At 42.3% G+C, this 24,069-nt stretch overlaps 1 protein-coding gene across 1 annotated transcript; it reads left to right on the top strand.

Annotated features, from left to right (window-relative positions):
• The first annotated feature begins 5,372 nt into the window (after positions 1–5,372).
• On the top strand, positions 5,373–23,136 carry LOC126185841 (lipopolysaccharide-induced tumor necrosis factor-alpha factor homolog). Its single transcript, XM_049928162.1, has 4 exons — positions 5,373–5,414; positions 9,589–9,740; positions 12,931–13,075; positions 22,191–23,136. The coding sequence occupies exons 2-4, from the start codon at positions 9,611–9,613 to the stop codon at positions 22,291–22,293; spliced, it is 378 nt and encodes a 125-aa protein (XP_049784119.1). The 5' UTR covers positions 5,373–5,414; positions 9,589–9,610; the 3' UTR covers positions 22,294–23,136.
• Positions 23,137–24,069: the final 933 nt, after the last annotated feature.

Raw genomic sequence — 24,069 nt, 5'->3', positions numbered from 1 at the left:
TTAGAGGATGGGGTAATGCGGGGTGGGATGGCTACCAGTAAGGCAGTGGAAGGCTGACCAGTACTTGGAGGAGTTGACAGGGAGGGTGGAGTTGAGGCTTGTGCCTGTCTGACGCTAGTCCCGGCGTTTCTTTGCTGTAAGGAGGTTCCAGATGTGTCACTGTAATTTCCGGAGGCTGGTGAGTGTATCCCAGTCACGGGTGTGGAGGAGGGAGTGGTAAAGCCTGTGGAATTCACGCAGAAGAAGGATGGCCTGTGGAGGAAGCGTAAGGCGGTGAGTGTGGATGAGTTTGGTAGGGACATGAGGCTCCACAACATCAGTGATGGTCTTCTGAAGGAAGGGAGAGCCATGGGTGATGTCAGCAGGGTGGTTGAAGGTGAAGGGGTGGCTTTCGACCTGTAAGGCAATGGATTCCCAGTAGACATCCCAATTGGCATGGGGGTAGTCATGGACAGACTTTGGAGGGGCATCTGGACAGGTGGCTGCAGGGGTGGGATTGGCAGAGGAAATGGTGAGAAGGACAGGGAGATGGTCACTACCAATGGGATCGAGGACATCAACAGCGATGCGACAAGGAGGTTGGGGGAAGGGAGGGTAACATCGGGGGTGGAGTTACTTTCAGGACAGGTGTGCTGTGGGAGAGGAACAAGGTCACCATGGAGGATGGTAAGGAACTGATGCCACCGCCAAAGGGTGGCAGGGTCACAGCTGTGGATGTTAAGGTCAGCGGTGATCTTACAGGTGGAGAAGGTATGGTCAACATGACAAATGAAGTCAAAGGGGAGAGGATCTGTGGGGCGGATATAGGTAGTGGCAAAGGTGATGATGAGGCAGGGGAAAAATAGGCTGAGGAGAAGGTGTTCAGTTGGGTCATTGAGGAGAGGTTGTGTCCAGACTCGGAGATGCGTGAGGTGGCCTATGGTGACCCCACGTCGGACTAGGGGAAGGGGATTGTCAGTGCAGTGAAAGAGAGAGGGGGAGGTGCGCACAACATAGTGGGGTTGGAAGAAGGTTTCATTATGGATGAAGGAGTCAACCTGGTGCTGGGATAGGGTATGAATTAAGAGGTATTTGTTTGCAGGGAGGGATTGAATGTTGAGGTAGAGGAGACGATACTGTTGACACGCCAGGAGGTTGGAGGTGGGAAGGATGCGGGAAGGGGAGAGAGGAGCTTAAACGAGGGTGTCGAGGCAGGTGAAGGTAAAGTGGGCCTGGTTGTGGGAGTAGGTGGCGTACGTGTTTAAGTGGAAAACAGAGTGGGTGGCAAGGGAAATCTGCTGGAGTGTGTGGGGGCGCTGGAATGGGTAGATGCTCTGCAGGACGATGGTGAGGAACCAGATGATGTCTTCTGCTGTAGGGAGAGGGCAGAGGGAATTGTTAGGGTGGATGGGCGGGTCGATGGGGCGAATGGGGATAGTGAGTTCAGGGTTGGTGGGAGGGGGGTTGGCTTTGCATTTGGAGGAATAGGTGGGGTGAGGTTCGTTGTAGGTGTTGCAGGAAGAGGGCAGGAGAGGTTGGGACACTGTTTAAGGAAGTGGGAGGCTTTAAAATGGGGGCAGGTGGGGGGGGGGTTCCTGCAGTTTTGGGGGAGGTGGTCGTTGTACAGGAAACAGCGCTGGCAGTGGCAGGATTGAGGAAGGGAACAGGAGGGTCAACAGGGTGGCGGCAGTTGAGAATCAGGGCTCCCTGCGTGAGGAGGTGGTCGATGGAGGCGGCGGACTCTGTAAATATAGGCATGAAGAAAGTAGGGCCAGAGTAGTTGTACATATGGCAGGCCGAGCGGATTTCCAGGGCAGGGTGGGCGTTCAGTTCCGCCAACACCCCAGCCTCCATGACACAGGGCTGCATATTGTGATAACGGTGGTGAAGGTCAGTGGACGATGAGGAGGTTGGGACTGATGAGGAGAGGAGGATGTAAGGAAAGGAGTGAGGAATGTATGGGGCCCAAAGGTGATGCGGGGAAGGTGCCGGAGGAGATCAGTTTGGAAAGATAAGTTGGGTGATGGGTGCACTGGGGATGTACTTCTGGATTTCAAGGGTGAGGGTGTGGGCATCCAGGGCGCTCTGTGGCGGCGACTGTGGTGCGGCGGGCAGTGACTCAGGCAGGGGAAGCGGTGGTAGTTGCAGGGGAAAGGGTGGGGAGGGGGTAAAGTCGTCTCGGCGGGCGACAGGAGAGGGAGGGGGGCGCAGGAGCAGGAGCAGGAGCAGGCGCAGGAGCAGGAGCAGGAACAGGGGCAGGGGCAGGTGCAGGGGCAGGAGTGACATACAGGTGAGGATACATTGATGAGGAGGAGAAAGAAGGGGAGGAGACCGTGAGTAGGGGTGTTGGATGAGACAGGTTAATCCCAGAGGAAGCACTCCATGATGTTACAGTGGGGGCAGGTGAAGGGAGGTGTAGATGATGGTGGTAGTGAGGATGTCCATGATTGCAGGCAGTGCCCATGGGCGACAGGAGTCGCCGAAGTACAAAAGGAACTAAAACGGGCAGCGGCGGCGGCGGCGGCGGCGGCAGTAGCAGTAGCAGCGAGCACCGAGAGGTGGCGGCGGCGGCGGCGGCGGCGGGGAGGAGGACCGGATGGCGGGCAACAGTGACTGCGTGCAGACGGGTACAACACGACAGGCACGGTTGGGGTTCTTCCACGTCGAAGATACATCCTGAATGTAGCCCAGGCAGTGTAAGTCCTCGATCAGGAAGTGGGAGAATCCAACCCTCGAATGTCAATAGCCAAATAAAGCCTCGCGTATTTATACCTAGCCTTACTTGATGATTTATGTCGAGAACAGGAGGCAGTTGCCTTACTTCTATACATTAGTCTGTTTAATGCTGTTAATAATTATGTCCTACGTATTCATGGAATGTATAGCCAGACTATATAATTTTATTTATTGACTGTTAATATGTTGTTTAAACGTTTTCTGTGGGAGATTATGCTGTAATTTACCGTCTAGTAAGATCATCCGAAGACCAGTATCAGTTGCAAAGCGATTTAGAAAAGATTGCTGTATGGTGTGGCAGGTGGCAGTTGACGCTAAATAACGAAAAGTGTGAGGTGATCCACATGAGTTCCAAAAGAAATCCGTTGGAATTCGATTACTCGATAAATAGTACAGTTTTCAAGGCTGTCAATTCAACGAAGTACCTGGGTGTTAAAATTACGAACAACTTCAGTTGGAAAGACCACATAGATAATATTGTGGGGAAGGCGAGCCAAAGGTTGCGTTTCATTGGCAGGACACTTAGAAGATGCAACAAGTCCACTAAAGAGACAGCTTACACTATACTCGTTCGTCCTCTGTTAGAATATTGCTGCGCGGTGTGGGATCCTTACCAGGTGGGATTGACGGAGGACATCGAAATGGTGCAAAAGAGGGCAGGTCGTTTTGTATTATCAAGTAATAGGGGAGAGAGTGTGGCAGATATGATACGCGAGTTGGGATGGAAGTCATTAAAGCAAAGACGTTTTTCGTCGCGGCGAGATCTATTTACGAAATTTCAGTCACCAATTTTCTCTTCCGAATGCGAAAATATTTTGTTGGGCCCAACCTACATAGGTAGGAATGATCACCAAAATAAAATAAGAGAAATCAGAGCTCGAACAGAAAGGTTTAGGTGTTCGTTTTTCCCGCGCGCTATTCGGGAGTGGAATGGTAGAGAGATAGTATGATTGTGGTTCGATGAACCCTCTGCCAAGCACTTAAATGTGAATTGCAGAGTAGTTATGTAGATGTAGATGTAGATGTAGATGTAGATGTAGATGTAGACATGTCACGTTGTATGCAAAGCCCTCTAGTGGTAAAGTTCTTAGGATCGGTGCGCGCCTACGTAACATCCTGACGGCCGACCCAACAGAGGGCGATGATCATAGATCCGTCTTTTTTCAGCTGACATATAGACAGTTTATCTTTCATAGGTAATTTATAGGTTGCTACAGGCAATGTATTACGTATATTAATTGTTGACCGTAAATACACCATAAAAAGGATCGGTCCTATTCTCTTCATATATTTACTTTTAATAAGTTTATATGGGTAACTGTATTCATCTTTTAATGTATCACAATTGGGTTCTATGATAGTTATCAATTTTAAAAGTCTGCTACATGTATTTTACTAATGTGTTTTTATCAGATTATGTTTTTTGCGTAAATGGTGATTACATCCAAGCCCACAGTACCGAAATCTAGGGAGGACGTAGGAAATCAGATTTCTGGCAGCTACTGTACTTCAGTAGACAGTTGCAATGATGACTGTGTGGGCGATGTGTCCTATTCTACACTTTCTTTTAGATTTATGTGACGATGCTGTACTGATTATAATTACTTGTTTTGACGATGCCATTATGGCCTTATCACTTTAGGATATGGTGTAAAAAAGGTACTTTTTGCGGTATTTCATCTGCACATTTCCCTGGTTGTATGATAGTATACCATGATACGTATTTCTGTATTATGTTGAAAGACGCACCGCTCACTAGGTGTATACATTTGTATATTGTAGATCTGAGGATGATCATTACGGACTGAAACCGGTCATCGTCTAAAGAATTGATATTGTGATCAAAGACTGGAATAAAAAATATTTGCTGAGGAGTATCTGCTGGATTTAATGCATGAACAACAGACACTCGGTACGGATGCACGTATAGGTCCAGGTGGAGTATTCGTCCGCATGATCGATGTGATATGCCGGTCTCTTGTGAAGGCGTCAGATTGATTAGGTAGGACTCTGAAGTATATTCTAGTGAACGGCAGCCACATTTTCTGCTGCATGGGCACGTTTCCGAATGTTTTTTGACTTGTTCGAGACGGATCCTGCCCCACGCCATTTTCGGACGAAGCGTTGCATGGCACTCTCTGCTGTTGCTCTGACGCCATTAAACTTCTCAACTAACAATCAACCTCACCGTTTCCATGACTTTGTTATAACGTAATTTTCGACAACGAACACCTGCTCCTCCACTGTGGTGAGTACCTCTGCACTGCAGCGCTCTCACTGACAGAGCTCGCGCTGCGCTCTCAACCGTCGTGGTTTCCAAGCCAAGCGTACACGTGGTGGGCGCGTCACAGGGTGTGGTTATATGCATACATTCACGTCCAGTAGAATGAAAAATGTGACTGAACTTGTGGAAACTAGTTAAATCCACGTAGTTCTTGGAAATAATAATTGGCCATCTACGTTGCTGTTACGGAAGTAACGATAACAGGATCGTATGTTCTTTCATCAGTATCGTTTTTCCGCCTTAGTGACAGGTACTCCAGCAAAACTTGCGCAGATCGTTGAGATATACAGCTTCAGCGTAAATAATGATAAGCTATCGCGACGATAGCTGCACATTTATATGAAAGGCGAGAAATAGGGTACAGCAGTTAATAGTCCACATCCACTGCGGTATACTGCTGATCAGGCAAACCAAAGTAAGTGAATTATTTCTTGGGTACGGGGAGTAACATAGTGTGGCAGTGATATTTTTCATGTCTGGTGCAAAGTGAGATCAAAAGTGCGCGAGAGTTTTTTTTGGTCATGTGTTGTTTTTTATCTTTGCCGTAAGACTATAGGATCTCCTAGTTTTTGTTACTTCTCTGTTGTTTATAGTTTCTTCTCATTGTGAGTTTTCACGAATAAATATTACTTCGTTAACTCATTATACCGGACGGCTATACGATTATTTGTTGTAGGCAAGTCGCCTACATAATTGGTGACCCCGACGTGATATGAACACGCAACCTTCTGATCTGCAGCATTTAATGATCTTCAAGCAAGCCTCAGCAAAGCGGTGTTGCTCGCTCACCCAGTTCACTACGCACAGCTAGCTATTGTTGTAGACGCGAGCCAGTCAGCAATAGGGGCGGCGCTGCACCAGCGTGTAGAAGGGCAGTGGCAACCACTACGGTTTTTCTCTAAAAAGTTACAGACTGCACAACGGAAGTGAAGCGCGTATGACAGAGAATTGTTCGCGATCTACGAAGCAATTCGATACTTCCGCCCACAAATAGAGGCTAGACCAGTGACTGTGTTTACAGACCACAAACCCATAACATCGGCTTTTAAAAACACCAGTGATAAATGCTCACCAAGACAGTTCCGTTATATTGAGTTCATAAGTCAGTTCACGACAGATAACGCCATTTAAGAGGCGCAGAAAATTTAGTGGCTGACTATTTTTCACGTATTTGCGGGATTTCAGAAATTATAGACTATGATAAACTTGCAGTGGAACAGACCAAGGATGCAGAGCTCTACGACAGCTGTTAAACGACCCGTCTACAGGTCTGAAGTTCGAGCAAATTCTGGTGCCTAACTCCAAGCGGAAGCTGTGGTGCGACTTTTCTCAGGGCAGACCAAGACCATTCATTTCAGAAATATTGCGCAAGACGGCATTCGACAGTGTCCACACACTATCGCACCCCGGAACCAACGCTACAATAAAGCTGCTGACAGACCGCTATGTGTGGCCTTCTATGAAAAGAGACGCACACCTTTGGGTACGTTCCTGCATTCCTTGTCAACAGAGTAAAGTAGGACGACATGTGCGTGCTGATATTGGAGATTTTCAAGGTACCTCTGCTAGATTCGCACACGTTCACGTGGACCTGGTTGGACCTCTCCCACAGTCAGAGGGTTACAGATATTTGTTTACGGCCATAGAGAGGTGCACAAGATGGGCAGAAGCAACTCCAATAGTCGATATTTCAGCCGAAACTACTGCTAAGACGTTTCTGTGTACGTGAGTTGCCCGTTTTGGATGCCCCCTTCATGTCACAACTGAACAAGGACGTCAGTTCGAATCTACGTTGTTCCTCGAGCTATCCAAAATGTGCGGTTTCCAACGCCACCACACGACTGCCTATCACCCTGCCAGTAATGGTATGGTCGAACGATGGCACAGAACACTCAAAGCAGCATTGATGTGTCATCAAGAGAGATGGACAGAAGCATTACCATTAGTGTTGTTAGGCCTGCGGACAGCTCACAAACCCGAGATTGGTGCATCAGTTGCCGAGATGGTTTACGGCGAGCCGCTACGGATTCCTGCAGATTATTTAGTACCAACCTTACTACCTGGATCAGAGGGCCTCACACACTGGGTGCAGCAGCTAAAACGTCACTGCTCAAATATACGTTGCCCGCCACCTTCTCGCCATGGTAACCGTAAGGTGTTTGTACACAAAGACTTGTACAATTGCTCTCACGTAATGTTGCGAACAGACTCAGTCAAATCGCCTTTACAACCACCATATACGGGCCCATTTCAGGTGCTGAGTAGGAATAAGCATACCGTGGACATAATGTACAATGGTGTTCCGACAAAGGTATCGATTGAACGTGTCAAGCCAGCATGGGTTTTACCCTCTCCGACTTCTGACACCACGCCTGTGCATCAACACATGATGGACGCAGAGCATACCAAAACACCGCTCAGTACATCGTCCGAGACAGGTGAATCACCACCACAAACAACAACGTCACCGCCTCCGAGACACCCGACGCACACCAGAGCTGGACGTCGAATAAAATTCAAGTATCAAGATATCCCTGGGGCTCCGCACTTTAAGGGGGGGGGGGGGGGGGCTGTGTGGCAGTGATATTTTTCATTTTTCATGTCTGGTGCAAAGTGAGATCAACAGTGCGCGGGAGTTTTTTTTGATCATGTGTTGTTTTTTATCTTTGCCGTAAGACTATAGGATCTCCTAGTTTTTGTTACTTCTCTGTTGTTTTTAGTTTCTTCTCATTGTGAGTTTTCACGAATAAATATTACTTCGTTAACTCATTATACCGGACGGCTATGCGATTATTTGTTGTAGGCAAGTCGCCTACAATAGGAACTATCTGTTAATATTATTTTACAACAGCAAAATGAGAGAACAATCTCGTAAGTCTTTGATATTCTTCCGAGCAAGGTAGATTATGCGCAATGGGTGAACACTGGACTGTATAGCACCGTAATATTAAGTTATATTAAGCGTCTATTAAATTTTTCTCGAAGTATAAAGTTTGATTTTCGCCTGATTTTCTTTCGTAAGTCCTTCTTATATGTCAGTCTTCACACTAAAAATCAAGGATTCCAGGATAAATGGATACATTTTTTCGGATGATACTCGTTTCTGTAGACTGGTAAATATGTATTTTGATTTAAAAACTAAAATTATTTAGCATTTAAGTTAACATCTTTTGTGCAGTGGTAAATGGTTAACTCAAAAGGGTAAAAACATGGAATGAGGATTGTAATAAATCATGAATACTAGTGTTTCACAACAGGGTGTGTCCAGCTGGCGACTTGCCACAATCTATAATGTAGTGTATTACCAAAAGAAACCAAAACTTCCAATGGCGCCATGAAGTGCTATAGGATAAGAAACAGGGTATTGCTAAACATATTATTTACTTGTAGATAAATGTATGAGACCTGAGATCCAGAATAATCTAATAGATGGTATAAATGTCAATTTTAGTAAGAGTACACGACGCGATGCTATGCCGATGTAGTTAGTCGCACTGTTATTTTTCTGACAAATATTTTTTCAGTATTGAGTTTAACAGCCAAACCGTTAGTATTGATAGAACAGAAGACTACCCTACTCTTCTGGTGCGCAACAGAGTACAGTGGTGGGTAACTGGTACGGTACGCGTGTATGGTGAAAAGAAACAGACCTCCACATCATCCCGAGCGATTCTTTGGTGTATGACGACCTGCAGAGGAGTATACAACAATACGTAAGTACTTGTATGCACTGCAATACACATATGATTCATATAGTGATTTGAGAATCAGTTATGACTTTCATTTTCTTGTCACCATGAAAATATGACACTAATATTTCAAAAAAGTTTTGCAGTGCCATCTTCTGCTGTTTCCTTGTGCCCCGAGACCTCTTTATCGTTATGCACACGCCCATACACAAGTAAACAAATTACACTACAATATACGGGAGATGTTCTGTGTCCTCATAACACACTCTTGATTACAATTTAACACTTTTGTGCTGGGAACATAAGATATCATGTCAGACACGTAATGTCGTAAACATATATTCTAACAGGCTGAGGAGTCGGTTGGGCGTCAGGATACAGTGGAATAACTTAGATAAACTGTCTTTCACCATGATTGCCAAAAATGTTTCAATATGTAACTTGTCTTCATGGAGCTCTATTTTCGGCCGTATAGTGATGCCACACAGAAGTTCCTTTATATATTAACGTACTGGAGTGACACGTGATCATGAGCTGGATGTGAAATAGTATGAGCACTTGTGTATGTGTTTAGCACTTCGAATTGAAGCTACAGGCAGTAACAACATCTCCCAAACTTACTGTAGATGCCATTAATAATGGGGCGACGATATAACACGGCTACGCCTGTGAGGTGCTTATCTTCATCCTTCACCAGTCCAAACCAACAAGCGGGTAACTTCTTTCTAAGACCCTTCGATATTGTTCCACACATCTTCTTAATCCAGGCTTGTTCCTGCATTGTTTCTATGCTCGTACCTTACTACCTTTATTTCTGCAATTCGTTTTTAAGTGTGTCATGATTTTCAAAGTGAGCAATAACGAAACATCTCATTGAATCAAGCACGAAATGTGTTTCAGAATAGGAGAACCCGAGGACAGTATGCCACAACCAGCACCACACGTCGCAGCGCCAGTTGACCACAAATCTGCAGGGTATCCAGCACAACATGGACCACCATACGGTGGAGCACCAACTGCGAACGTCCCTGGAGTATATACTACACAAGCAGGTACGTGTGACCTCTTCTACGTTTGAGGCTGTCGTTTGGTGCCCAAAAGCTGGGGATTCACATTTTCTATTCCCAACAATTTTGTCACATTATGTTCAAAACTCTTTACCATGTACATCTTTGACCTGAAATTCTTTCGATTGCCACAAGACCTGTAGTTTATGACCATTGCCAAGGCCTTTGGCTCTGATCAGTAGGAACTAAACAAGTGTCTGTTTATAAATAGTAATGTGGGACAACAAGAATAGGACAGGATGTAGTTAAAAGCTACATCGAGAGCGAACCATAACGTAAACCATAATCTCGCATGATACGGGTAATAAAGAATGAAAATGGCCATTTGCGCAACTGTCCTGAGTAATTTGTCAAGAATTATGTAAAATTTCCAAATATAAACTCCCCATCTAGGATAGCTAATTACTCAAACACAGTGACTTATAATGTCTTTAGAGAAAATTCTAATGAACAAAATAATTTTAGAAAAGCAATAATCACTGGTCTCTCACACAGTCCCTTTCGTTAAATGTTAATACTGAAAAGGATATAACAGCCACCAAATCTCAGTTAAAGAGAGTAGTCAGTAAGACAAAAATTAATTATCTTAGAACTCCTCAAAGACAAGAACAAGAGTGATGTATACAGTGCTCAGAGCAATAATGGGTAAGTACAGTACTTTCATTAACAATGTCCTTACCTTCTCTGCTTACTGTTTGCTTCCAAACTTAATCCAGATTAGACCAAAGTCCACAAAGAAACCATGGAGTACTCAGGGAATATATCTATCTTATAAAACACAAACGAAACTGATTCCGGCGGAGGCTCGAGTCCTTCCTCGGGCATGGGTGTGTGTGTTTGTCCTTAGGATAATTTAGGTTAAGTAGTGTGTAAGCTTAGGGAGTGATGACCTTAGCAGTTAAGTCCCATAAGATTTCACATACATTTGAATATTTTTGAAAATGATTCTATCAACCAGAAGCTCTGATGCTGATGCTATTGCTCATTAAAAGTTATACTCTGAAATATTAAATGTAGTAATATGGATATCAAACGAAGTTAGTTACAAGAAAACGATAATCGCATCAGATAACAAAATAAAGACATATGGGCTTAGTGAAGGAGGAGATCTGTAGAAACAGAGATAGAGAAGAGCAGATAGCATTAAGAGTGGATGATAAATTGCTAACAGATGTATGAGTGTTGCAAAATTTTTTGACAAGCATTTCACAACTGTTAGTCAAACGATTGCGTTGTTAGGTACAGTACCAGTCATTAGAATAAAGTTCAGTAATATGAATATGACGCTCACCACAACAGTAGAAGTTATGTAAACCATGAAATCTTTTTAAAAAATTCAAGTGCTTATTCTAAAACATCAAAACATTTAATTAAAAAGTGTGAATCTGAGTCTAGTAACACATTAAGCTATTTCTGAAACTAGTTATTTATCAATGGAACATTTCATGAATGGCTGAAATATGTTGAAGTTAAGCATTTGTTGACGAAAGGAGACAAACAAATATCGTCAAAATTCCGCCCAATTTCACTTTTTCCATCGTTCTAGGAAGTTTTAGAAGAAAGTAAGATACTGTTAACTTCTCAACCATCTGACGAAAAATTGTAATTTATTATCAAAAACACAGATCGTATTTCAAAAGGGTTCGGATATTGAGAAGTCTATCTACACATGCGAGAACGTACAATAAATTACAGACTACTAGTATATTTTGTGATCTGACAAAGCCATCTGACTGTGAAAATCACAGTATCCTTTTGAGTAAATTACATTGTTATGGCGTAACAGGAAATGCTGCAGAATGGTTCAAATCCTGTATCTCGTATAGGAAACAAAGGGTGAGACGTGCATTAAGCTATCAGGCGCCATCAGAGTGGGAACTAATTACATCTGGTCTCCCACAAGGCCCATTTCAGGGCATTCAACTTTTCTTGTGTATGTAAATGACATTCCATCAGTAACTTTACCAAATACCGATATTGTAATGTTTACAGATGATACAGACTTAGCGATAGTCAGGTAGTAGAAAGATCGCTTAGTGAAATTGTCATGGACATTAACAAATTGTTCCTAGCCAATTCTTCGTCACTAAACTTTGAAAAAAAAACACACTATATCCATTTCAGAAGTTGTAAGTGGTTTCCCGCTGTTATATGCCTAATATTAGACGAAAAGAGATAGAAGAAGTTTACAGTGTTGGAGTCTTTGCATTGCAGCTTGATAATAAATACAGTACAAGCTTGTCTTGACATTATCATACATATTTTCTATCTTTTTGATCGGAGCACCACAACAACCTTGAGTATCAGGCGTTGTCTATCGTGAAAGGTCTATTTCCACAGTGCAGATTATTTAGCACAGTTTGTTAGCAAAACATGTTCACAATAAGAAAGTTGTCTGAACCACGGAAAGTCTTACATTAAGTTTACTGTTGTTCATGGAAATGGGATTATAGTATTTCCAATTTCCGGAAATAGCATATTTTAGGATAATTTCCACTACGTTGTTAACAACAGCAGGAACTGCAGTCCAGTTGGTGTACTTTAAATTACTTCATACAAGGTTGTTGCGGCAGTTTTTTTGGAATACTTACAAAAACACTTAAGTATTATCTTTGGAAGTGTAACATTAACATTACTATGCTGTAAATGGCTCACATTCCTTTATTTATAACAAAATTTTTAAATTCAGTTTTCAGTCTTATTGTCCATCAAAGACTGGTTTTTTAAGAATTTAGATACATTTTAATCATATAATATACTGTGCACTATCTGGCGATCTAAGCTATTCCTAAAAATATTGTGGTATTCATAAGATAAGAGGATCCTCTAAAGGAAAGGCAACTTCAACGATAAAAAATATCAGTAGACGAGATATATTCGAAAATAAGCCAACTGAGGAAGCAATGATGATTAGACATACATTAAAACTGCGCACTCCTCAAAGAGAATATTACAGAAGGTATGTGGGCGATTCTGAACTGAAATAAAATCGTAAAGTTACACCTCGGAAAAATAAAACATCTGCCGGGGTTGCGAGCACTTTTTCTTGGCGTGTAACGAAAGAGGTATTTTGTATTAGTACATTATGTACTTCCTAAGTAATTTACTCTCCCTGACCGGCATTCACTTCAGATTCTGGTGAGCACTGAGTGATTTCTCTGTATTCGCTGTCTAGGCGGTATGATGGCGCTGCCACTGACTCTCGGCCCTCAGCCGTGCAACATCGTGTGCCCAGCGTGTCACCAAACCATACAGACGGCTGTGCAGACCAAGGCGACCACCAAGACGCACTTAATGGCCCTCCTATTGGCCGTCTGTGGGTAAGTAAGAGTTGATGTTGTAGTTGTCTTCAGTCCTGAGACTGGTTTGATGCAGCTCTCCATGCTACTCTATCCTGTGCAAGCTTCTTCATTTCCCAGTACCTACCACAACCTACATCCTTCTGAATCTGTTTAGTGTATTCATCTCTTGGTCTCCCTCTACGATTTTTAACCTCCACGCTGCCCTCCAATACTAAATTGGTGATCCCTTGATGCCTCAGAATATGCCCTACCAACCGATCTCTTCTCCTAGTCAAGTTGTTCTACATATTCCTCTTCTCCCCAATTCTGTTCAGTACCTCCTCATTACTTATGTGACCTACCCACCTAATCTTCAGCATTCTTCTGTAGCACCACATTTCGAAAGCTTCTATTCTCTTCTTGTCCAAACTATTTATCGTCCATGTTTCACTTCCATACATGGCTACACTTCATACAAATACATTCAGAAAAAATTTTCAGACACTTAAACCTATATTCGATGCTAACAAATTTATCTTCTTCAGAAACGCTTTCCTTCCCATTGCCAGTCTACATTTTATATCCTCTCTACTTCGACCGTCATCAGTTGTTTTGCTCCCCAAATAGAAAAACTCATTTACTACTTTAAGTGTCTCATTTCCTAATCTAATTCCCTCAGCATCACCCGACTTAATTCGACTACATTCCAGTATTCTCGTTTTGCTTTTGTTGATGTTCATCTTACATCCTCCTTTCAAGACACTGTCCATTCCGTTCAGCTGTTCTTCCTAGTCCTTTGCTGTCTCTGACAGAATTACAATGTCATTGGCGAACCTCAAAGTTTTTATTTCTTCTCCATGGATCTTAACTCCTACTCCGAATTTTCCTTTACTGCTTGCTCGATATACAGACTGAATAACATCGGGGATAGGCTACAACCCTGTCTCATTCCCTTCGCAACCACTGCTTCTCTTTCATGCCCCTCGAGTCTTATAACTGCCATCTGGTTTCCATACAAATTGTAAATACCCTTTCGCTCCCTGTATTTTACCCCTGCACCTCCAGATTTGAAACAGAGTATTCCAGTCAACATTGTCAGACGCTTTCTCTAAGTCTACAAATGCTAGAAACGTAGGTTTGCCTTTCTTTAATTTACTTTCTAAGGTAAGTCGTAGGGTCAGTATTGCCTCACGTGTTCCAACATTTCTACGGAATCAAAACTGATCTTCCCCGAAGTCGGCTTCTACCAGTTTTTCCATTCGTCTGTAAGGAATTCGTGTTGATATTTTGCAGCCGTGGCTTATTAAACTGATAGTTCGGTAATTTTCACATCTGTCAATACCTGTTTTCTTTTGGATTGGAATTATTATATTCTTCTTGAAGTCTGAGGGTATTTCGCCTGTCTCATACATCTTGCTCACTAGATGGTAGAGTTTTGTTAGGCCTGGCTCTCCCAAGGCTGTCAGTAGTTCTAATGGAATGTTGTCTACTCCTGGGGCCTTGTTTCGACTTAGGTCTTTCAGTGCTCCGTCAAACTCTTCACACGGTATCATATCTCCTATTTTATCTTCATCTACATTCTCTTGCATTTCTATGATATTGTCCTCAAGAACATAGCCCTTGTATAGGCCCTCTATATACTCCTTCCACCTTTCTGCTTTCCCCTCTTTGCTTAGAACTGGTTTTCCATCTGAGCGCTTGATATTCATGCAAATGGTTTACTTTTCTCCATAGGTCTCTTTAATTTTTGTGTGCGCAGTATCTATCTTACCCCCAGTGATTTGCCCCTCTACATCCATACATTTGTCCTCTGCACTTCCTGTCGATCTCATTTCTGAGACGTTTGTATTCCTTTTTGCCTGCTACATTTACTGCATTTTTATATTTCCTCCTTTCATCAATTAAATTCAATATCTCTTCTGTTACCCAAGGATTTCTATTAGCCCTCGTCTTTTTACCTACTTGATCCTCTGCTACTTTCAGTATTTCATCTCTCAAAGCTACCCATTCTTCTTCTACTGTACTTCTTTCCCCCATTCTTGTCAATCGTTCCATAATGCTCTCCCTGAAGCTCTCTACCACCTCTGGTTTAGTCTGTTTATCCAGGTCCCATCTCCTCAAATTCCCACCTTTTTGCAGTTTCTTCAGTTTTAATCTACAGTGCATAACCAATAGATTGTGGTCAGAGTCCACATCTGCCCCTGGAAATGTCTTACAATTTAAAACCTGGTTCCTGAATCTCTGCCTTACCATTATATAATCTATCTGAGACCTTCCAGTATCTCCAGGCTTCTTCCACGTATACAACCTTCTTTTATGATTCTTGAACCAAGTATTAGCTATGATTAAGTTATGCACTGTGCAAAATTCTACCAGGCGGCTTCCTCTTTCATCCCCTATCCCGTTCCATATTCACCTACTACGTTTCCTTCTCTTCCTTTTCCTACAATCGAGTTTCAGTCACAGTGAGAGTTACATGTCATTAACATGTAAGAAAAATGAGTTACAAAGTAATTCAAATGCTGTGAAATCTTAGTGCAATGCTGGACCTAAGTACCCCCAGTCCAACATCCGTTCTCTGGTTTTCCGTCTAGATTATTATGTGTCTCTCATCTACTGAGTGCGTCAATATTGGGTTTTGTTGTGTTCTATTCAACAAGAATAGTTGCACCAGATTAACAGCAGCTTGGTCTCTGCAGTAGTGTCTTTTTACTGTCCGACAACTCACGTCTCTCTTAGCAGGTCAATATTTAGTGCTACTTTCTCTTCTGGTCATCGTAAAACGTCTGAAATAATTCTCCGTTTCTCGTTAAGAGATGAAATGAGGCCATAGAAGCTATACTGACGCCACTGAAGCTAAACTGCGCTGTAGTTTCTCTGGTGGCTAATTTGGCGTCTTCCCTGACGTTACCCGAAAATAATGAGATGCTGTGACATTGGACTCCACTCTCTCCAGGAGGACATAAATTCAAAGGAGCGACACTACCTTAGAGTCCCTGTACTTCACACGAAGAACCAAAAAAATAACTATCAAAACTAGGGAACTAACAAATGACTATAGTAATAATTGCAGAGAAATAGCTGCTCTAATTGTCACTGACTGAGCAAATCCTGTAACTATTCTTTTTTGTAATAATGATAAGTGAAGATACATTCTAATGTATTGAAGGTAGAATCCTGAGCTTTAATGAGTGTAAGGAGTGTGTGGAAATGTAACCTTTATTGAACGGATAGTGATTAGTCTTGGCTTTACAGAAATTTATCAAGGTTATGATTATGAACTGCAAGATTATAACTGAAGAAATTTGAGAAATGTAGAAAATTAAAGATACATTGAAAGAAGCAGTGGATGTTGAAAGAGTCAACGGGAATACTGATAACAACTTACTGAAGCGGTGGAAAGAAATACAATAGCAACGAACGGATAGCTTCGATAGATGAAACAATTCAGGTGACAGACGACCAAAATGCAAAAGGCAAGACTCAGTAGAAAACCGTGAAAACGCACGACATATTTAATTTTGTTGATGAAAGGACAAAATATGAAAGTGCAAGAAATAAGATATGCAAACGGGAAAATATAAGTCTGCCGGCCGCGGCGGCCGAGTGGTTCTGGACGCTTCAGTCCGGAACCACGCGGCTGCTACGGTCGTAGGTTCGAATCCTGCATCGGGCATGGATGTATGTGATGTCCTTAGGTTAGTTAGGTTTACGTAGTTCTAAGTCTAGGGGACTCATGACCTCAGATGTTAAGTCCCATAGTGCTTAGAGCCATCTGAACCATTTGAAAATACGAGTCTAAATATGGAAATCAAGGAAAACCGGAATGGCTAGTGAAGAAACGCCAAACTGCAGAAGTACGCGTGATTATGGGCAAGATCTAATCCACTTATATTAAAATTGAAGAATCTTTAATGAAAAACTTGCGAAATATGAAGAGCTCAGTTGGCAAGCCAGTACTGTGGAAAAAAGGGAAGGCTTAATTCGGTAAGTAACGTTGACAAAAGAGATAAAAGTTTTTTTAAAACATATGGTGTTCCAGGAGAATGCTGTGGATTAGATGGGTAGACTGCATAATTAATGAAAAGTAATGAACCAGATTATCGTGAAGAGAAATTTGTGGAACGACTTGCTTTAAAAGAAGAAATCGGTTATAGGACTCATCCTTAAGACATTAAGTAAAGGGCAAATTGGCAGTGGAAGGAATTATGTGTGTGTGTATTAAGGGGGGGGGGGAGGGAGGGAGCTATAAAGGGGAAACAAGACTGCTTACTCGGTCTCGAATGCATGTAGATTGCAGCAGTTATGAAGATATGGAGAGCTCAACAACAACAGTCCAAGGGAAAAGGAGGACAGGGAATGAAAAACCCAAATTTTTAAAACTGCCATTTGTTCTCTAAGAATATAATTTTACAAGAGATTAAAAACTTCTGATATCCAAAAAGACTAATACTATTTATTCAGTATTTTCTGTAAGTGGGATACTTTGATGTCCAAAAGGTAGACACTGTGTTCATAGTACACACAATATACGTATTTTTATGATACCAATCATCGTAATCAACTGTAAGGAGTTTCTTGTCAGATAATGGAACGATAATTTCAATACAAATTAGCCTTTAATTGGGACTTCGATGGTTATGTGCTCCTGTCAAGATTTTTGTAATTCACGTTACTGTACATTTGAGATTAGTAACCCGTGAACGTTTCGCATTTGTACTTGTAATGAGTTGTATTATAACCGTCACGCTTAACGAAGGGAGAATATTAATTTCGTGAGCAGGCAGATGAGATTGGTAATGGACGCTTTTTCTAAACGTGTTTCCTGTGAGGTGAATGCCGAGTTGCCCAAGCTCTGCTTCTGTTTGTCGTTGCGCTGCTGAGACACTATTCGTAGCATCACAAATCCAGGATCAAGATAGACTATGACTTGCTCGTACACCAGGCCAGGAAGAATGAGTCCAATAGAGCGCCCAGGCCAGGAAGAATGAGTTCAATAGAGCGCCGTAGAAGATCTAGATTCAACATAAGGAGGATAATTCAGTTGGAGATTACGTATCCGTATTCCGTTCCACAGGTGTGGGATCTTCCACTTGATCTTTACCTATCGTTAGAAAACTTTTGCAAACTTCCAATGCGTTATTTTTATCTCCAGTGTTGTTTACATTTGGAAGCGATAGAACACAGCCACTTCCTGCAGACAAATGAAAATTATCATGGTTCAACTAGGCTAGAATTCAGTTTTAGATTAATATTTGGTCTAGAATCACAGGTGACTTTTCGCAGTTCCATATAATCTCCCACCACGTCATATAGGCTCTCTCTAGAAGGAATTTATTTATAACACTCATCCAGACAAGGTACTGGATGATAGGTGGAGCGCGTGGTTCATGCGTGAAAGTGTTCTAATACATTTCCGATGACATATGGATAAGTAGCGGTGGATCTGTAACATGGTTTTGAAACCGTCCCGACCTCAGAACTTTGGAGTGTTATCTGTGAGGCCATCTAAGACAACCGATTCATTCAGCTGTTATTCCGTACGCAGAAACACTTAATCGTAGAGTCGCGGAAGCCAGGGACATATAGTCAATAAACTTTTATATATTTTTTTGGATTTTTCTTTAGTTTCAGGAATGTACCATATTTCTCAGAGGCTGTAAAATCATTTTTTCCACATCCTGCCTAACATTTCGTTTCCTTCCATGTCTTTGTTTTTATAACGATATTGTAATTAATTAAGGTTGCAAAATGTGTATTGAAAACTACATGTTTTGAGTTGCTCCTGTGAAGTCTAATCCAGAACTAGCATTAGTACAGAATGACGAAGTAAACCTAATGAAATTACAGTATGATTAGTCGGTATAACCAACTCTTCATGACTTGTAATCCTCTTGTCCCCAGTTTGACGAGCTGTTATGCGCCCATGACAGTGAGTTACATACTGAAAGATGTAACCGTGCTATCGAAATCGAACAACTGTGGATGACAGTTGTTTGAATTTTAAGAAAAGTACACGCTGTTTTTTGTTTTCTCTTTTCTCCTTTGGCGCAGAAAATTGTGTGTTACATTTCGAGATGACGTATTTGATTTTACTGTATATCATGACCATGTTGCCCAACGTCTTCTGCAATCACTCTGGTCCCTAAGGCTGAATACAGTTTCGGCAAGCTGGCAGAAGTCAAGATCACGTACAGACAGAGGGTTGGTATTAGACTCATCAAGTTGAGAGCACATAAAAAGGGACATTTCTGGCCAAAACACATGTCCTTTGCTTGAGGACGAAATTTCTGAGAATGTACGACTGGAGCATTGAATTGTATGGTAGTGAATCATGGATTGATGGTAAACCTCAAAAGGAGAGAATCGAAGGGCTTTAAATGTGGTGCTATAGAAAGATTTTCCAAATTAGGTAGACCCATAAGAAATAAGGAGGATATCTGTAGAATTGGTGAGGTAAAAGATATGAGGAGTACACAAACATAAAGTCGAGACAGGGAGTGGATGCTACAACATGTCTTACGACACAGGGCAATAACTTCCATAATATTGGAGGGAGCTGTAGAGGGAGGCTGGCACAGGAAAGAGAGGCGTTCAATGAATTCGAAAGTAAAGTTCTATGTACTGACTTGGCAGAAAATCCTAAGAAATTTTGGTCTTATGTCAAAGCGGTAGGTGGATCAAAACAAAATGTCCAGACACTCTGTGACCAAAATGGTACTGAAACAGAGGATGACAGACTAAAGGCCGAAATACTAAATGTCTTTTTCCAAAGTTGTTTCACAGAGGAAGATTGCACTGTAGTTCCTTCTCTAGATTGTCGCACAGATGACAAATGGTAGATATCGAAATAGACGACAGAGGGATAGAGAAACAATTAAAATCGCCAAAAGAGGAAAGGCCTCTGGACCTGATGGGATACCAGTTCAATTTTACACAGAGTACGCGAAGGAACTTGCCCCCCTTCTTGCAGCGGTGTACCGTAGGTCTCTAGAAGAGCGTAGCGTTCCAAAGGATTGGAAAAGGGCACAGGTCATCCCCGTTTTCAAGAAGGGACGTCGAACAGATGTGCAGAACTATAGACCTATATCTCTAACGTCGATCAGTTGTAGAATTTTGGAACACGTATTGTGTTCGAGTATAATGACTTTTCTGGAGACTAGAAATCTACTCTGTAGGAATCAGCATGAGTTTCGAAAAAGACGGTCATGTGAAACCCAGCTCGCGCTATTCGTCCACGAGACTCAGAGGGCCATAGACACGGGTTCACAGGTAGATGCCGTGTTTCTTGACTTCCGCAAGGCGTTCGATACAGTTCCCCACAGTCGTTTATTGAACAAAGTAAGAGCATATGGACTATCAGACCAATTGTGTGATTGGATTGAGGAGTTCCTAGATAACAGGACGCAGCATGTTATTCTCAATGGAGAGAAGTCTTCCGAAGTAAGAGTGATTTCAGGTGTGCCGCAGGGGAGTGTCATAGGACCGTTGCTATTCACAGTATACATAAATGACCTGGTGGATGACATCGGAAGTTCACTGAGGCTTTTTGCAGATGATGCTGTGGTGTATCGAGAGGATGTAACAATGGAAAATTGTACTGAAATGCAGGAGGATCTGCAGCGAATTGACGCATGGTGCAGGGAATGGCAACTGAATCTCAATGTAGACAAGTGTAATGTGCTGCGAATACACAGAAAGATAGATCCTTTATCATTTAGCTACAAAATAGCAGGTCAGCAACTGGAAGCAGTTAATACCATACATTATCTGGGAGTACGCATTAGGAGTGATTTAAAATGGAATGATCATATAATGTTGATTGTCGGTAAAGCAGATGCCAGACTGGGATTCATTGGAAGAATCCTAAGGAAATGCAATGCGAAAACAAAGGAAGTAGGTTACAGTACGCTTGTTCGCCCACTGCTTGAATACTGCTCAGCAGTGTGGGATCCGTACCAGGTAAGGTTGATAGAAGAGAGAGAGAAGATCCAACGGAGAGCAGCGCGCTTCGTTATAGGATCATTTAGTAATCGCGAAAGCCTTACGGAGATGATAGATAAACTCCAGTGGAAGACTCTGCAGGAGAGACGCTCAGTAGCTCGGTACGGGCTTTTGTCAAAGTTTCGAGAACATACCTTCACCGAAGAGTCAAGCAGTATATTGCTCCCTCCTACGTATATCTCGCGAAGAGACCATGAGGATAAAATCAGAGAGATTAGAGCCCACACAGAGGCATACCGACAATCCTTCTTTCCACGAACAATACGAGACTGTAATAGAAGGGAGAACCGATAGAGGTACTGAAGGTACCCTCCGCCACACACCGTCAGGTGGCTTGCGGAGTATGGATGTAGATGTAGATGTAGATAAAGGGAGGGAGCAGGAAGTGCTCCTCTGGGCATTTGGAACGAACCACTGCTAGATATAATGCAGCTATATTTATGATGTGTACGTCAGGAGGGTCCAGTGAATAGCCAGCAGACAGCGTGGAATGCAGAGAGCGATCTGCAATGTTCCGCGGATCGAACGATCCTTGTAGAACCGGAGCCAGATGTATCCTGTCTTCATTGTAGAACGACGCCAAAACACCGCCGAGTCGTAGGAAACGGTATGGTTTAGTGCAAAGATATGTAGAGACTGCTAAAAGCTACAGTGTTTCCAATGGCACTGAGAACTGTAATTCAAAACAAGGCTACCGACGAACTTCAGTAAAATCACTTGTTACAGCTACTGCAATAGCACAAGAATTCTGCAGCATGGATAAATTCTGCACTCGGGTGATGTCAAGTGGTTCCTCTTCCACGACCCCCCCCCCCCCCCCCCCCCCCCCGTAGAGGATGCCTATGACTGCAGTGTCAGTTCTAACTAGAAAGATAAGAGGTGGCTTAAGTCTCCTTAGAAGTTTTCATATTATTCTGAATACGCATTTTACTTGCATTAACTTTTTAATTTTATGTATTTGTATCCCATTCCATCATCATCACTGATCTTTCCTCGTAATCGCTGTATATCTTGGTGACTGAATACTTCACCAGAACACGCATCGTAAACAAAGATGAGAGATTTTTTTGTCAGTAGGTGGGTATGCTTTATGAAACGTCACCGCACACGTATTTTGCCTTGCACAAACATTTTTTTTCTTCTGTTTCAGGTGCTGCTTGTGCTGCTGCATCCCATACTGTGTAGACAGTTGCCAAGCGAAGCACCACTATTGCCCCAACTGTAAAGCTTTCATTGGAGCTTACGATCGATAGTAGTCTCGTGACTCTCCGTGTTCAGCACTTTGTTCTGCAAGCCGAGATGATAATCACCAGTTCCTGTACAGACTCCATACATGTCACCTGTAAGAAAATATACTCCGCCTGGGTGATGATGTGAACTGACAGCAAATCACAGCAGCTCCTTTAAACTATCGACGCTGCTAAGTGCTGAAAACATGAGTGCAGTTACAGACGTTCTGTTTTCATCTATACCAACACATGTTCTTCGACGTAACGCAAATTATCGGTGAATTTAAGAAAAATCTCGTTGGTATCATGAAGTCTACGGATATTTACGTGATTTTCTACTGTTTAGTGAGAGATTGTATCGGTATATCAGCCACTGCACTGGTTTCACTGTGTGAAATGTGACAGTGAGCATTTCTACCAAACTTCCTGGCAGATTAAAACTGTGTGGCCGACCGAGACTCGAACTCGGGACCTTTGCCTTTCGCGGGCAAGTGCTCTACCATCTGAGCTACCGAAGCACGACTCACGCACGGTCTCACAGCTTTACTTCTGCCAGTATCTCGTCTCCTACCTTCCAAACTTTACAGAAGCTCTCCTGCGTGGGGCACACAGTTTTAATCTGCCAGGAAGTTTCGTATCAGCGCACACTCCGCTGCAGAGTGAAAATCTCATTCTGGATTTCTACCAAACTTCATTAGTGGTAAGATCACCATTTTTCACAAACTTATTGGCCACTTCATTGATTTCATTATGTGAAATGTGAAAGTGACCAGTTCCTCCAGGCTTCATTAGCGGCGAGATTTTTCAGTGATTTCTTACCATTTGCATCAACTGTACTGTTTTAACGATTCTGATAGAAAATAAAAATTCATGTGACTGAAAAATATCGGCTTATTTTTAAAACTGTGATATGTTTCATAACTTTTGCAAACAAATGTTCAGATATTACAGAGAAATGCTAAACTTCAGATGCATTTATTGCTGCTATTAAAGGTCTTGCCATACAATACCGTTGGAGATTGGTGACTGTCGTTAATCAAAAAAGTATATTTCCGTTGGAGATGTCCTTTCACAACTATTTTTAAGTGCTCCACACTACAATTTAAGTATAAACCGTAGGTACTTAAAACTGCCTATGAAACTCTGTGCTATTTTCATAAATGTTAAACAGTTTTCAGTTCTACACAAAGACGTATATAAGTTAGTTGGATGCTCTCACCCAATAGCCTCATTGCCAGCAGACAGACAGCGAGTCATTGTCAGATGTCATTCAGCAGCTCTTTGATAATGAGTTATGAATCAAAGCGGGCTGCAGTATCTCGACAATATTTGTATGTAATTAACAATACCAAGCAATGCACATGTATTATCTATACTAAGTTTCAATTTATAGATCGCATTTTACAATGAAATATTTGAACATTTTGTGTGAACCTACAGTTATTTCCACTATTTGAGCCATGGAATTCTTCCAAAGTAGAGGTAGGCGATGGTTCAGATTTCACACAAATTGAAATTAGGGTGTAGTCATAATCACACATTGCTTTATTTCAGGTTACATGTCTCGAAAAAATCGTCGTCAAACGTAAGCTGTGGAATTTTCCTTTTTTTCCTTTATTGTGATTTAATTCCCTGCCCCTTACGGGCAGGGGAAGCCTGGCAGCGGCACAATCCGCCACTCTTCAGCCAATGGACATGACAATTAATAAAAGGGGACGACTACACATATAAAGGTGATAAAAAGAGGGACATAAAAACAGAATAAGTGGAGATAATGTGTGTTAAAATATACAATGACAC

This window comes from Schistocerca cancellata, chromosome 1 (assembly GCF_023864275.1).
Source record: "Schistocerca cancellata isolate TAMUIC-IGC-003103 chromosome 1, iqSchCanc2.1, whole genome shotgun sequence".
Classification (NCBI taxonomy): Eukaryota; Metazoa; Arthropoda; class Insecta; order Orthoptera; family Acrididae; genus Schistocerca; species Schistocerca cancellata.
The sequence above is the reverse complement of the archived record's forward strand: the minus strand, read 5'-3'. Positions and strand labels throughout refer to the sequence as shown.